At 45.0% G+C, this 13,040-nt stretch overlaps 1 protein-coding gene across 6 annotated transcripts in view; it reads right to left on the bottom strand.

Moving 5' to 3' along the window:
• sun1b (Sad1 and UNC84 domain containing 1b) overlaps positions 1-9,964 on the bottom strand; it is a 73,016-nt gene extending 63,052 nt beyond the window's left edge. For 4 of the 6 annotated variants that reach the window (XM_063189971.1, XM_063189965.1, XM_063189959.1 and 1 more), the window contains exons 1-2: positions 5,916-7,743; positions 5,158-5,252 (exon numbers count right to left, since the gene is read on the bottom strand). In XM_063189971.1, coding sequence (XP_063046041.1) covers positions 5,158-5,252; positions 5,916-5,924 — 104 coding nt within the window. In that variant the 5' untranslated portion in view covers positions 5,925-7,743. The other 2 variants (XM_063189952.1, XM_063189946.1) reach the window with 2 other exon arrangements.
• Positions 9,965-13,040: the final 3,076 nt, after the last annotated feature.

Raw genomic sequence — 13,040 nt, forward strand, 5'->3', positions numbered from 1 at the left:
AGACAAGAAAGAACAAAACCGATGGTATTATTTTTGTCTTTGGGAGGTACGCTTCCTTCCTCCCCAGTATATCTGTGTGTGTGTGTGTGTGTGTGTGTGTGTGTGTGTGTGTGTGTGTGTGTGTGTGTGTGTGTGTGTGTGTGTGTGTGTGTGTGTGTGTGTGTGTGTGTGAGTGAGTGAGTGAGTGAGAAACTGGTTTGTAAAACTGTGTGTTCCCATCGTAACATGGAGCTCCCCATCTGACAGCAATGTCATGATTGAGTGTGTGATTGATGACAGACGCTGCAGCGCCAACAAGTCACGAAATCAGACAGCAAGAAGAAGACGACCCAGACAAGTCAGTCACGCAATCAAGACAACAAAACTCAAGAGAAGCAACGCAGAATCAAAAGCAGTCAGAGTACTGGCACACGCTCACGCTCACGCTCAAGCTCACACACACACACACACACACACACACACACACACACACACAGCGTCATATTAACCTCTCAGCAGTGCCCAGAGGTCTACATAAAACCACTCTAATCGGCTCTTTGATCCAGCACAGCCAGCGCTGGCTTTACATTCATTTCTGGGTCAAAGACGTCCAACATGAAATTGTCCTTCAGGGCCAACGGATACTTGGCGAGAAGCGCGAGAAAGTCCCCATAACACATAGTGTTCACTCACACACACCAAGAAAAAGTGAAGTACTTGCAATCAAACACAATCACACAGACTCAGAGGTAGAGTTCGTATTGGACACACGCGATAGTGGGTTTAAATCAGCGTGTCATAGATACACCTATGCATGATGACATGTTGATCACACAGACTCAGAGGTAGAGTGAGAGTATGTAGATGGATAAAGGGCAAAGGGAGGGGGGGGTGATGGGGGAAATACTGTTTTCTCCTGCTGTGTTTAAGTACCACACATGTGTCAGAACAGGCCCCCATCCCCTTAAATGCCACAGCCCTGCACAGGTATGCTCACCTGAGGAACTAAATGCCGCAGGCCACTCCTCTGCTCTGCCCCTCCTCTCCTCTCCTCTCCTCTCCATCCCCCTAAAAACTCTCCCTTTCTTCTCCCATCACGCCTCCTGTCTCGTAGGTGCTGCCACTCCCAGGGTCTGCATTCCTGCCGTGACATGTGTACCCACCCCTTCTGGTAACGCATCAGGTATAGGGAAGCCACCGGAACAGTGACAGAGGGCAGACCTTTTGTGCAAAGAAACAAAAAACACATGGACTATAGGCTCACTGGGTCGGTGTGTGTGTATGTGTGTGCGCGTAGGTGTGTGTGTGTGTGTGTAGGTGTGTGAGTGTGAGTGTGAGTGTGAGTGTGTGTGTGTGTGTGTGTGTGTGTGTGTGTGTGTGTGTGTGTGTGTGTGTGTGTGTGTGTGTGTGTGTGTGTGTGTGTGTGTGTAGGTGTGTGTGTGTTTGCTAGCCCCGAGTCAGTTACCACAGGAGATGGGAGGGAGAGTGCACTGAAGGCTGGATGGCTGCCACACCTGTATGCAGATGCGTAGAGAGAGAGATGTGCCAATCACATGGGTGGGGGAAATAGAAAACCCACGCTTCACGTTTCTGAAATACCTTTTTGCATTTCCAAACAGTTGCTAATGCGTTTCCAGGAACTTGAGTTTCTGCATTGTGGGAAACCATACAAATTACAGCTAAGGGATGTAAATGTGATCTCACAGTAGCATGCAAAAGCGCTGCAAATAGGAACAGAAAAGGGTTTGTTGACTTTCTTTCTTTACTTAAAATGTAAAATGGCAGTCTTGTGTATGTCTATGTCCTGGCATAGTATAGAGAGAAAAGGTAATTTCCTTTTCCTTGTATGACTTGTGCATATGAAGGAAAGTGACAATAAAAGCTGACTTGACTTGACTTAACTTATTGACTTTCTTCTTAACAAAAGAGGAAACCCAGCCCCTCATTTCCAAAGTACTCCGTCCGTACACAGCAGGGGGTCCATGAGAGAAAATGCCACTCCGAATTTCCAAATAAATCCAAACTCAGACCCAAATTTCAAAACAAGTCTTTCTCTAGTTCACACAGTGTTCTTGTAGACATAATGCTCTACCAGCTGCAGCTTGAGAGGCTCCTGGTTGATACACTACTACACACTACGTATAAGCTTAAGGTCAGACATTTTTCAACGGCCGCTGCCAAACAGGACAAAAAGGGCACCCCAAGACCAGACTGGGCACGAGTTAACAATAGGCATAGCCATGGCTGAGGAGAGTGGAATCCAACAGTTAAGTTACATAACACACTGATTTGCAGCACAAGATCTCTATGCTCATTCCTTGTGTACACGCCTGTGTGTGTGTGACTGAGTGCATGTGTGTATGTGAAAGTGTGTGTGTGTGTGTGTGTGTGTGTGTGTGTGTGTGTGTGTGTGTGTGTATGTGCGTGTGGTGTGTATGTGTATGTATGTGTGTGTGTGTGGTGTGTGTGTGTGTTTCACTGTCTAAACCACAGGCGGGTGCAGTGTGAGCCAGGGACCCGAGTGGTGGACCCAGGCTGAGTCATCGGCCGAACCGCACACGGGAACGGGAACGGGAGCCCACAGCCCACAGCCCACAGCAGCAAGAGTAGTAAACAGCACTAGCATACCAGGGGTTCATTTCTCAAAAGAGAAGTGGTTAGCCTGTTAGCAACTTCTGTAGTTGCCAATGGGAAAATGCATTGATAAGAGAGAAATGCACCCCAGGCCTCTCCAGAAGCAGTACGCAGAGCTAGACAAGCACCCAAATCTATATCGACAATAACAATTATATATACATGGGTCCGCCATGTTTGTAAACAACACAATGTTGTGAGGAGGGGCAAGACACTGGCAGCCAACGAAGTGAGCTATTTTTTTTTAACTGACAGCGGTTTCCAACAATTAGAGGTTGAGTTGTGCGCAGCTAGTTTCACGCAGTCAGGTTAGAACAAAAATGTAGAAACCATGTGCACAACAAAAACAAAGCGACTATGTTTTTATCACGTTTATGCGCGAAAAAAACAATGCAACAATGTTTTTGGTTCGTTTCAGCAAGATCGACCCACTGTTGTTTACTGTACGTCACTTTGACATCTGAAATGGTCTGTGCGGGACAGCCAGGAGGGAGGAGGTTAAATGTGAACTCGGATGAGAGATGAAAGAACATCAGAGTGAAGTCACATGATCACTTTTTACAATTCCTTCCCGACAATACTGCAACAGACTTGCCCGTTTTCTCAATAGTGGATTACCAGGACGGACACACACACACACGCGCACGCACGCGCACACGCACACGCACACGCACACGCACACGCACACGCACACGCACACGCACACGCGCGCACACACACACACACACACGCACACGCACACGCACACGCACACGCACACACACACACACACACAGCTTTCACTATTCTTGGAGCTGTAGTAGTGTGTTCTGACTTCCACGGCCAGGGCACCCCATCCCCAGTGAAACCCTAAACCACCACGAACGAACAGAACCTTGCTCCTCGTGAGAGCCCAAACCAAACACACTGGTGCTAGAGCGAGAGCTAGCGCGAGAGCGAGAGCGAGAGAGAGCGAGAGAGAGAGAGAGAGAGAGACTCACTCTGGCACAATGGGCCAACACATCTGGATCACATTGGACTTGAGCACCGTTTAAAGGCAGACATAAGTTCTGATCCAGGGCCCTCAGGGCCAAGTGTTTGAGTTTAGATGTGCATCACTACAGTGTTAACACACAGCACCCGGTATGTGTCTGTTGCTAGCAGGATAATAATGATGACCCAGTCGCAATGCATTACAATGTCGTAGCACTATAGTACTATCCTAGTTAACCCATTAAGACGGTGTTACAAATTTGCAGTTACCAGAATGGCAATGACCAAGTTGTAGTGCATTACTAAGGAAAGGCCCTGTATTACAGTGTTGCAGTATTATGGTAGTTAACTTTTCAATGACTATTACAACGGTCCACGTGTGGAACGGCGTGCATTATGGGGCTCCATTTTATGAACGAATAGTAAAGCCAAGACAGTGAAGAAGGCTTATTAGGCTGAAGCGTTTGTCAGTGTGTCATGCTGAATAAAAAAAATCCAAGAATTACAGCAGGGAGAGTATGGCTTTTCTACAACAAATCAATGAATAGTGATGCATTCCACTGGCAAAACGGTGTGAATCCTGAGGCAACCATGACATTTTTTACTTGGCACCTAATGCAGAATAGATTCTTGAACTTCCAGGCTTATTTTTTTTTAAAAAATACAAAACTAATCATCCAGTTTATGCAGTTTGGTTCTTGCTAGTTACATTTTAACAGGCCTTGTTTTTTTTCCCTCTTAGTGATTGTAGACAGACTACCGCTACCGCAATGCATGTGGATGTAGCTACAAGGTTGCAGAGTTCATTGTAAAGGCACAGCAGACTATATGTATTAAATGATCTGCGATTTAGGCAGAAGAGATGAATGAATCTGAATATTTGGGGAAAAAGGAACACGTAACAGTCCTTGTATCTTTGCAATTGCACCAATGAGAAAATGGCACAATATTTCACAGTTTGTTGACTGAAGAAACAAATAACGGCTCATTTGCCAGCTTCAGGGAAGTCAACAAGTTAAATATCAACAAGTCCAGATTTTCTCTTGCGATATAGTAGTCAGACTACCTATGGGGCGTGAACAAAAAAAGGACACTGAACTGTATCTTTACAACACGTGCTAACAGGAAACAAAAACATCTCATAAACACACTCAAATTTTACACACCAGACATGTAATTAACTTAGTTCCACAATAAAACCGTTTGATTAAAGAGTAATAACAGTACATATGTTTTTGTTACAACTCCTGTTTAGTTTGTAAGGTACACCGCGCTGTTCAAACACTGGGCACAGCCCACTTGTCCAAAAGCCAAAGCTCAGCAGAAATGATCAGTCATGCGCTTGAACAAACACGACGTGCGGCGGGGCCATGTCAAAGACACCCACACCTGTCCTGAACACACAGACACAGACACACAATGACAGGTACACCCAGGCTGCAGGTCATGGTGAATGAATGAGGAAAGCGCAGGAGCCAAATAGATCAACATGGCAGACTAGACTCCATCTGGTGCCAGCAGTTGGGTATGCTACACTGGAGTTCGACTACTGTACACGTCGACTCGGCTCACCTGAGGGAGTAGGTGTATCCGGTGTTGTCTGGGGCACACTGCGGAGGTGTGTACGTGTGTAGGGGGGAGAAGTCCATGTTCATTCTTCGCTGCCACTACAAAAGGGGGGGAGGGTAAAACGGTACTTTAGGACCAAACTCGGGGTTGTGGGTGGTAGGGTGTGGGGTGGTTATCATCAAAGAGACATTGTACACACACATTGTACACACAGCGCGCTCTCTCGCCCTCTCTCTCTCTCTCTCTCTCTCTCTCTCGCTCTCACACACACACATTTGGTTCAGCCTGTCATGAGCCTGTCTTCAAGAACTGGAATTATGAAAACTGGTCATTTCCTAAAATAGAAAAGCACTTCTGTTCACTGACACTGCTCTAGCCAAAAGCTCTGCATAACTACTCTCCCAGGGAATGAGTAGGCTAGCAGGAACTTCAGCAGAACACCTACACAGAATGTACAAAAAAAACAGCTGCTAGTCTATGTACCCCAATAGGTAACTTACTGGGATGTGCATCTATTCTGAAGTGTGGTAGGACACACAGTTCCCAAAACAAAAAAACATCCAGAGCCTGAATTTTCACTACATTCAGTCGGCTCTGGCTAACTACAATCCGTAATGAGATTTGATAGATTCCATCTACAAAATCTACAGACTTACATATTTCTCTCACAAAACAATGAAGTCTGAAATCCCACAGATTCTTAGCCTAGTAATCCTACATTGAAACACAAAGTTGTGTCCAAAAGGAAGAAACAATGTCACCTGCTCCATGGCTGCTCCTACTGTCTTGCCTTCCCCGACCACACAAGGAAATGGCGGGGAATAGACTTTCACCGAAAAGCACACACACACATGCACCTGAGTCAAATGTGGCAGTGGAATGTGATTGGGTGAGATCACACAGGAGAGAGCGGGGGGCGGAGAGCGAGAGTGGTGGGAGGGTTCACACCTGGGCGAGGTGTGCAAACGCACACGCCAGCCAGACCTGTCGGCAAACAGCTCACTTGTGACAGGTAACCTGCATCACCACATGAGGGGAAGCCTCGTCTCGCCTCACTTGCTCACCTACCTGCCTGCCTGCCAGACAGCCTACTTGCCGGCCTGCCTGCCTGTCTGCACTGCGTCCAGCTTGAGACTGTATGCAAAGAGGTGAGAGGCGTGCACGCTGCGCCGCTGACTATAGACAGGGCTGCCAAGCAGATACCTATTCCTGGCAGATAAGGTGCTCCAACCACAGAGAAAGGTGCTTTGATTGAGGTGATATCTGATTTTATATCAACTATAGGCTTTCCCTATTTGACTATAAACAGAGGGGGAAAAAATCAGAGCTTTTTAAATGTCTTGTCAAATACACTATAGTAGTTCTGTTGCTGTTCATTCCTACCAATGACCAGGTTAAGTGTATGGAAAAGATGGGAGTGCAGTAGGGATACACACAGCCTGGTGCCTGCTATGCAACACAGACAGGCATAGGGGATATAATCTAGTTTTCAACAAGGACTTGTGTTTTTAAGCTGCTCATATCAACCATCAGATCCCCCAGTTGAGCTGTTGAGAAAAGCATGTGTCCCTCTGGCTTCATGGTGCCTCCTTATGTGTGTGGACTGAGCTGGTCTGACATCTTTATTGTTATTAGCTAATGGTCATCCATGCCAACCAGCGAACACATGATGAATTCCAGCAGCTAATAAGGCAGAGAATTGAATCTTGTCTGTCGACCCTGATGACAAATAAATCCGTGAAAACAACTGTTTGCTATTGCGCTTCAAATAGTGTAATATCTGTGCGGGTCTAAGTCCCGGTGGGGACAAACCAGGCCTGATGAACTGCGGCTAGCTAACTCTTGAGACAGGCTGAACCATTTCCAGACATTAACTCACGCGGTGGCGCACACACATTCACACAGAACAACACGACCGTCATTAGTGTCCATCACTGTGCCGTCCTGACTGAAAGTGTTCCAACACAGAGCTAGGTTAGCACTGAACTACTGAATTACGATACACTCCAATCCTAAGCTCCTTTTGAGCCGTGCACGTTCCTGTGTAGGCTACAGCGCGGAGCTTTCAAATCACACTCCGTTTTTATTAGTTACAATGTGGCTGACCATTTCATCTATTTTCGAGCTATAGTTCTGTAACGAGGTCTGATTAAAATACCTTTAAAAAACCCAATGTGCTCGTTTGACAGATGAGTGGAACGACCGTGGTGCGTGCGTCTTGGGTTGCTTCGTGCTATATTTACTCGTCAATATTTTAGTATCTCCTTTACCGTCAACTTGACAACAGGACTGTCTAATACATTGCAACACATGACTGCTATTTCCGTAGGCTACGCGGTTACGCGACGTGTTGCAAATAGGACATTTAGTAATATCTTGACCAGAATTGAGATTGCAGATCCGCCACAGCGCGATTAAAATCCCAGGCCCGCTGGTACCGTTTGCTACATACGGTTCTGCAGAAAGGAGGTCCCCTTGGCTGCGACAGAACGCAACAAAAATGTTTCAACGTTCTGATACAATGTAGCTGTGCTCTGTGTTGGGACACCGCGGTAGGATATAATTGTTCCCATACAAACTGCAATTTTAACTTGCCCGTCCAATAAGTCCATGTATCTTATGTCTTCAGCGTAATCCAGTCGGACAATAAATATCCAGTCTTAAAAGATGCGCAAACTTCTGGCCGCATGTCAAGACGCCAAGTCAAAACGTAGGCAAAGGGCAGGTTTGTCCCATGGGACAGGCGCCGCTGCAGTGGACGAAATTACTCCGTGAAGTGATACAAAGTTTTTAAGTTTACAGTAGGTTGGTGTTCCTCAGACACTACCAACAGAATTCCAAAATGGCTTCCCAGACGTAACAAAGCCAAAAGGATAGCTGCCGAGGCTGTTCCTCCCACTCCCAGGCTCAGTGCTGTCGATCATGGAGCTAACTTTGAATCTATTGGAGGACAGGGAGGCTGGGTGACACCCTTCTAGAGCTAGTAGGGCAGCTTCAACAGCACCGTTAGGATGAGGACAGCATGAATACATCCATCGGTAGTGTATTTTGTCCTGGCATCATGGTGCACATTGACATTAACACTGCTGGGCTTGAAATAATGTCTATAACAGAAGAAGATCGGCAGGCACATTAATTATGTAAATTCTGTAGAAAGAGAATTGTTTTCTTGTATTGAAATCTAGTTTCCCATAGATTACAATTATGTTGTACACCAGGGCATGACATTAACTTTTTCATTCATCGGCCACTGTGTGGCTATAGTGGTTTTCATGAGTCACGAGCCATTCAGCTATTCTATAGTCACACATTTGATATTGTGCTTTACCCTTTGTCATGATACTGTAGCCTACAGGGTTTCACCCAGCACTTTATTGCTTGACAAGAAACAGCTCCTACCACCTTGACGTCCCTTGAAAAGATAAAGATTGCTGTAGGGCCTATATCTAACCTCAGAACAGAAGACTGTGCTACAAGATGAGTGCATAGCTTTCTACATGGAAATAAATCAATCAAATAGAAACTGAATAACAGGGCTTTGTCTTGAACTTAGCCTACAGTAATGACGAACAGTTGTAAGGGGCAAACAATATAATAGGTTACTCTGATATGTCATAACAAGAATTAACTAAACCTGCCAAATTGGCTAGTAGTGACACTGAAATTGTTACCAGTAACAGCCAAGTTTTAGCATTTGGCCAGTTGGCAGGTGCAAATGTCAAGACCTGTTGTACACATAATGTGTGCATACTTCAATGAGTGTAGCTCTATTTAATTGTGTGTGTGTGTGTGTGTGTGTGTGTGTGTGTGTGTGTGTGTGTGTGTGTGTGTGTGTGTGTGTGTGTGTGTGTGTGTGTGTGTGTGTGTGTGTGTGTGTGTTTATTTGGGAAATGAGGTAGTCCAAACAATTTGGGAAATGAGGTAGTCCAAACAAAATCTCAGGTATTTCAGGGGACTTTCTTGCAAAGGTTTTTTTTTTTTGCCAAGCAGGGTTATCAACACCCATGCACTGTGTGCTGTGGAATCAACCGCCTGTCCAGCAGTGCCCCCTACCGCAGAGCCATGGAGATAACACACCATCCACTCCAGAGCCATCAGAGCCACTCTCCAGAGATTTTTTTTTAGGTCTCTGCACTCTCGTATGTGACGTCATGTTCTTCCACCTATCACAGCTCATGTCAGACGCGCGTTGACAGCAGGCAAAAGGAGTGCCCTTACCGCGAAATGTGAAAGAACAAGTCTATTCAGTCTAAGAAAACTAAACTAGAGGTAGACCTAAATAAATAACACTGATTAAAAGCAATAGACTACAGAAAATACATAATTCCATTAACATCCAAAGAATGATGGGCTATTTCGAATGGCACCTAACTATAACCACGTCTGGGACACTTCTTTACAATGCAGATTGAATAACAAACACTTAGTGAACAATAGTAACGTAGGAAGATTTGGAAGAGACCCGAAAACAGTCAGCTCCTGTAACAATTGCCTTGGCTCCTGTCAACAGGTAATGAAGCTGTCAGGATGCACACACACTCACGAATGACACACAAACCGCTGCAGCATACGGCCATGTAACCAAATGGACTTTGCCCATTGAGTGGTTGAAAAACTTCCTAGTTAATCCAGCAGGCTCGCTAACATTATACCGACTGTTGGTTTAGCATGCTAGTTCCCTTTATTCGGAAACTAAATAGCCACCTCACGAACGACACTACAAAGTAACCACGGCCAGATACACTGTAGGCTATACTTACTTGTTACTTTCGCTGCTTCTGTCTCCAGTGAGATTCAGGATCAGTCGAGTTCAGCTACATGAAGTGATTCTCAAACCGAAAAGAAAACCAATGCTGTAAATCCAAACTCTTCTTGCCTTGACAGCATTTGCCTTGTCGATTGATTAATTGTCTTCTTTTACTGTCACCATTTCGGTGAATGCCGTTTCCTCTGGATGCCAAGTGTCACATGGCATAACCGTAGCTCTAGAACCGCTTAAACTGAGCATTGAGCAGCAGCATCACTTTTTCCTCTGGCAAGGCTGGCCAGTCTTGGACCGAGTGCCTTAGTGGGAGGGGTTTCAACAGCGGAAATTATAGGCTTTTACTTTGTTCCAGACTGGTACACAAAATTAGTTAATTCTGTTCTCTGTAGGCCTACATAGTATTTTAGCCTGCTTTACATGACTACAACTTTATGGATAAATTAACTGTTTGCTCAAAGAAAATATTGTGCTAAATGAAATGGAAATGGAAAGTAGAGTAGAGTAGCCTAGGCCTATGAAGAATCATTTAGCCTATTAATCCCGAGGGTGCAGTAGGTACATAATAGGCCTACACAACAAGACATTATTACGCACAACATTAGGCCTATATAGTGCATAACCATATACAGTAGCACACGCTAACATAGATTCATAGATTCTGCCGGCGGATCTCTCTCTCTCTCTCTCTCTCTCTCTCTCTCTCTCTCTCTCTCTCTCTCTCTCTCTCTCTCTCTCTCTCTCTCTCTCTCTCACACACACACACACACACACACACACACACACACACACACACACACACACACACACACACACACACACACACACACACACACACACACACACACATTGAATTTCAATCCAACATAAGTCATTGTATTTATATATGCAAGGATGATTCCATTACTTGAAAATATTGAAACAAATACAACAAGAGCCATAATAGATGATAAACCTGGCTCTATAACCAGGCCTGACCTGCCTCTATAACCTGGCCCTATAACCTGGCCTATAACCTGGGCTATAACCTGGGCTGACCTGCCTCTATATAACCTGGCCTATAACCTGGCCCTATAACCTGGCCTATAACCTGACATATATCCTGGCCCTATAACCTGGTCTGACCTGGGCTATAACCTGGGCTATAACCTGGCCTATAACCTAGCTCTATAACCTGGGCTGCCTATAACCTGACTCTCGCCAGATGAATACCTCCACCTTGCTCCCCAAATATTCATCTGTGGCCATACCCTTAGCCCTTAAAAGGCGGGGGTTTATCAAAAATCCTCGCACATGACTGGAGAAACCACTTGTCTGACATTTTAAGTAATCAGAAAAGACCATAGCCTAGTTTAAATTGCAGAGTCAATCTCAACAAGTGTGTGCCACCATGCGTGCCACCATCGTTGTCTGAGCATTTTTCACATCTTTTCCCCTTCTCCATTATTTTTCCCTTCTCCGCTACTGTAACTCTTCACAACTCTGATGGGTCTGATTGCTTGGACGCAGGGTAAATATGAAAATCCCAGATCCAGTCTAGTTCACAAAGCTGAGCGGATCTGGTGAAGCTAGATTAAACCTGGCTAGATGCATGTGATGTTATGTGTTTGGCACCTGACTCTTGCCAGCTGGTATGTTTCGCATTCATCTTCGCGATACCAACTGGGAGCCCCCCACAACCAACACATTTTCGATTGATGCTCCTTATTAACCTCTTACTGCAGCAGGGGTCGCCGGCGACCCTATTCACTTGCTGAACATGCTTAACTGAATGAATGAATGAATGAATGAATGAATGAATGAAACTTTGTCATTGTACAGGTACAACGAAATTGGTAAAGTGCAGATGCTCACGGTGCTTAAAAATCAACAAAGAAACCTATATATATATACTGTATAAAAATAATTCAGATTTTAAAAAGTCAGCTGTGCAAAATTAAGTGTGTAGATTGCTTTTGGATAAAAACTGTCTTCATCAACTACATCATAACAACATTGCTGTGACATTACAGAGAGCCATAGTGCTGCGCTAAGGGGTTAAAAATCCTTGCATGTGATTGGATAAACAATTCGTCCGTCATCTTTACTGGCATTCCACTTCAGCTACTCACATTGAACTCGACCCGTGATTTAGCTGAGAACATTAGGTGGAAGAAGGGGCATAACGCTGGCCATCTATGGAAAATCTCATCCCGCAATCCTGATTGGTAGCCTGGCGACGCCATCCTACGTACTTCCACCATGGAGGTAGTATAAGAACTGGAGAGAGTGAATAAGTCCCACCTCCAGTCATTTCAATGGGAAATGCTAGGCTAGTGAATTCAGCCAAAATTGAACTAATTTTTTTGCTTCCAAAATGGAGTTTCACTGAGCTCATTTCCACTGACAGTTTACTCAGCCAATTATGTGCCACGTTACTGACTGACTTATGGTTGACCAGAAAGCTATATGGAAGACGGGCATTGGATGCATGGAGGTATTATAAGGTGCCCAACCATAGGCCTGTAAAGGTCTGTGTGCCCAACACTAAACTCGCGCACCCACCAATCATCATGAGCAAAGTGGATGTCGGAAATGATCGAATTTGTGAGAATGGTGACGAGGAAGTGCCTTGTTAATCGGCGAAACTAACCAGTCAAATCCTGACCCCCTGACTTCCACCCAAAGATTTTGGCTCCGTCCATAGTCTGACCCAACCCTCCTAGCTCGGTTCGCTCACAGTTCCGCCAATCAGCAAACAGTTGAGAGTGTTGACACAGAACTCACCCACAGAGTCTGTTGCTGATTGGTTAAGGTAACACTATTCACACTTTCGTCTTGTTATTTGTATGCTTTTGCAACACTGTATCGTAACAGTCATGCTAATAACGCACAATTTGAATTTGAATTTTAATTTGGAACTCCAGTGAATTCAAATTGCAGAGAAAGGTCAGACCATCTCCCATCCTCCAATGAAACATATTCTTCTTAGCTTGGTCCAGACTGTTTGATGGAGTCAACAGTCGGCTTTCACACAGGCTACTTGATTGGCTGATTCATTCAGAAATTATTCTGAATTTCACAGTCCTCAGATGTTTGCATGAGGAAACTAAACACCCTCGCGTATAGTTTGGCAAAACACAGC

The sequence above is a fragment of the Engraulis encrasicolus genome, chromosome 2 (genome assembly GCF_034702125.1).
Source record: "Engraulis encrasicolus isolate BLACKSEA-1 chromosome 2, IST_EnEncr_1.0, whole genome shotgun sequence".
Lineage (NCBI taxonomy): Eukaryota > Metazoa > Chordata > Actinopteri > Clupeiformes > Engraulidae > Engraulis > Engraulis encrasicolus.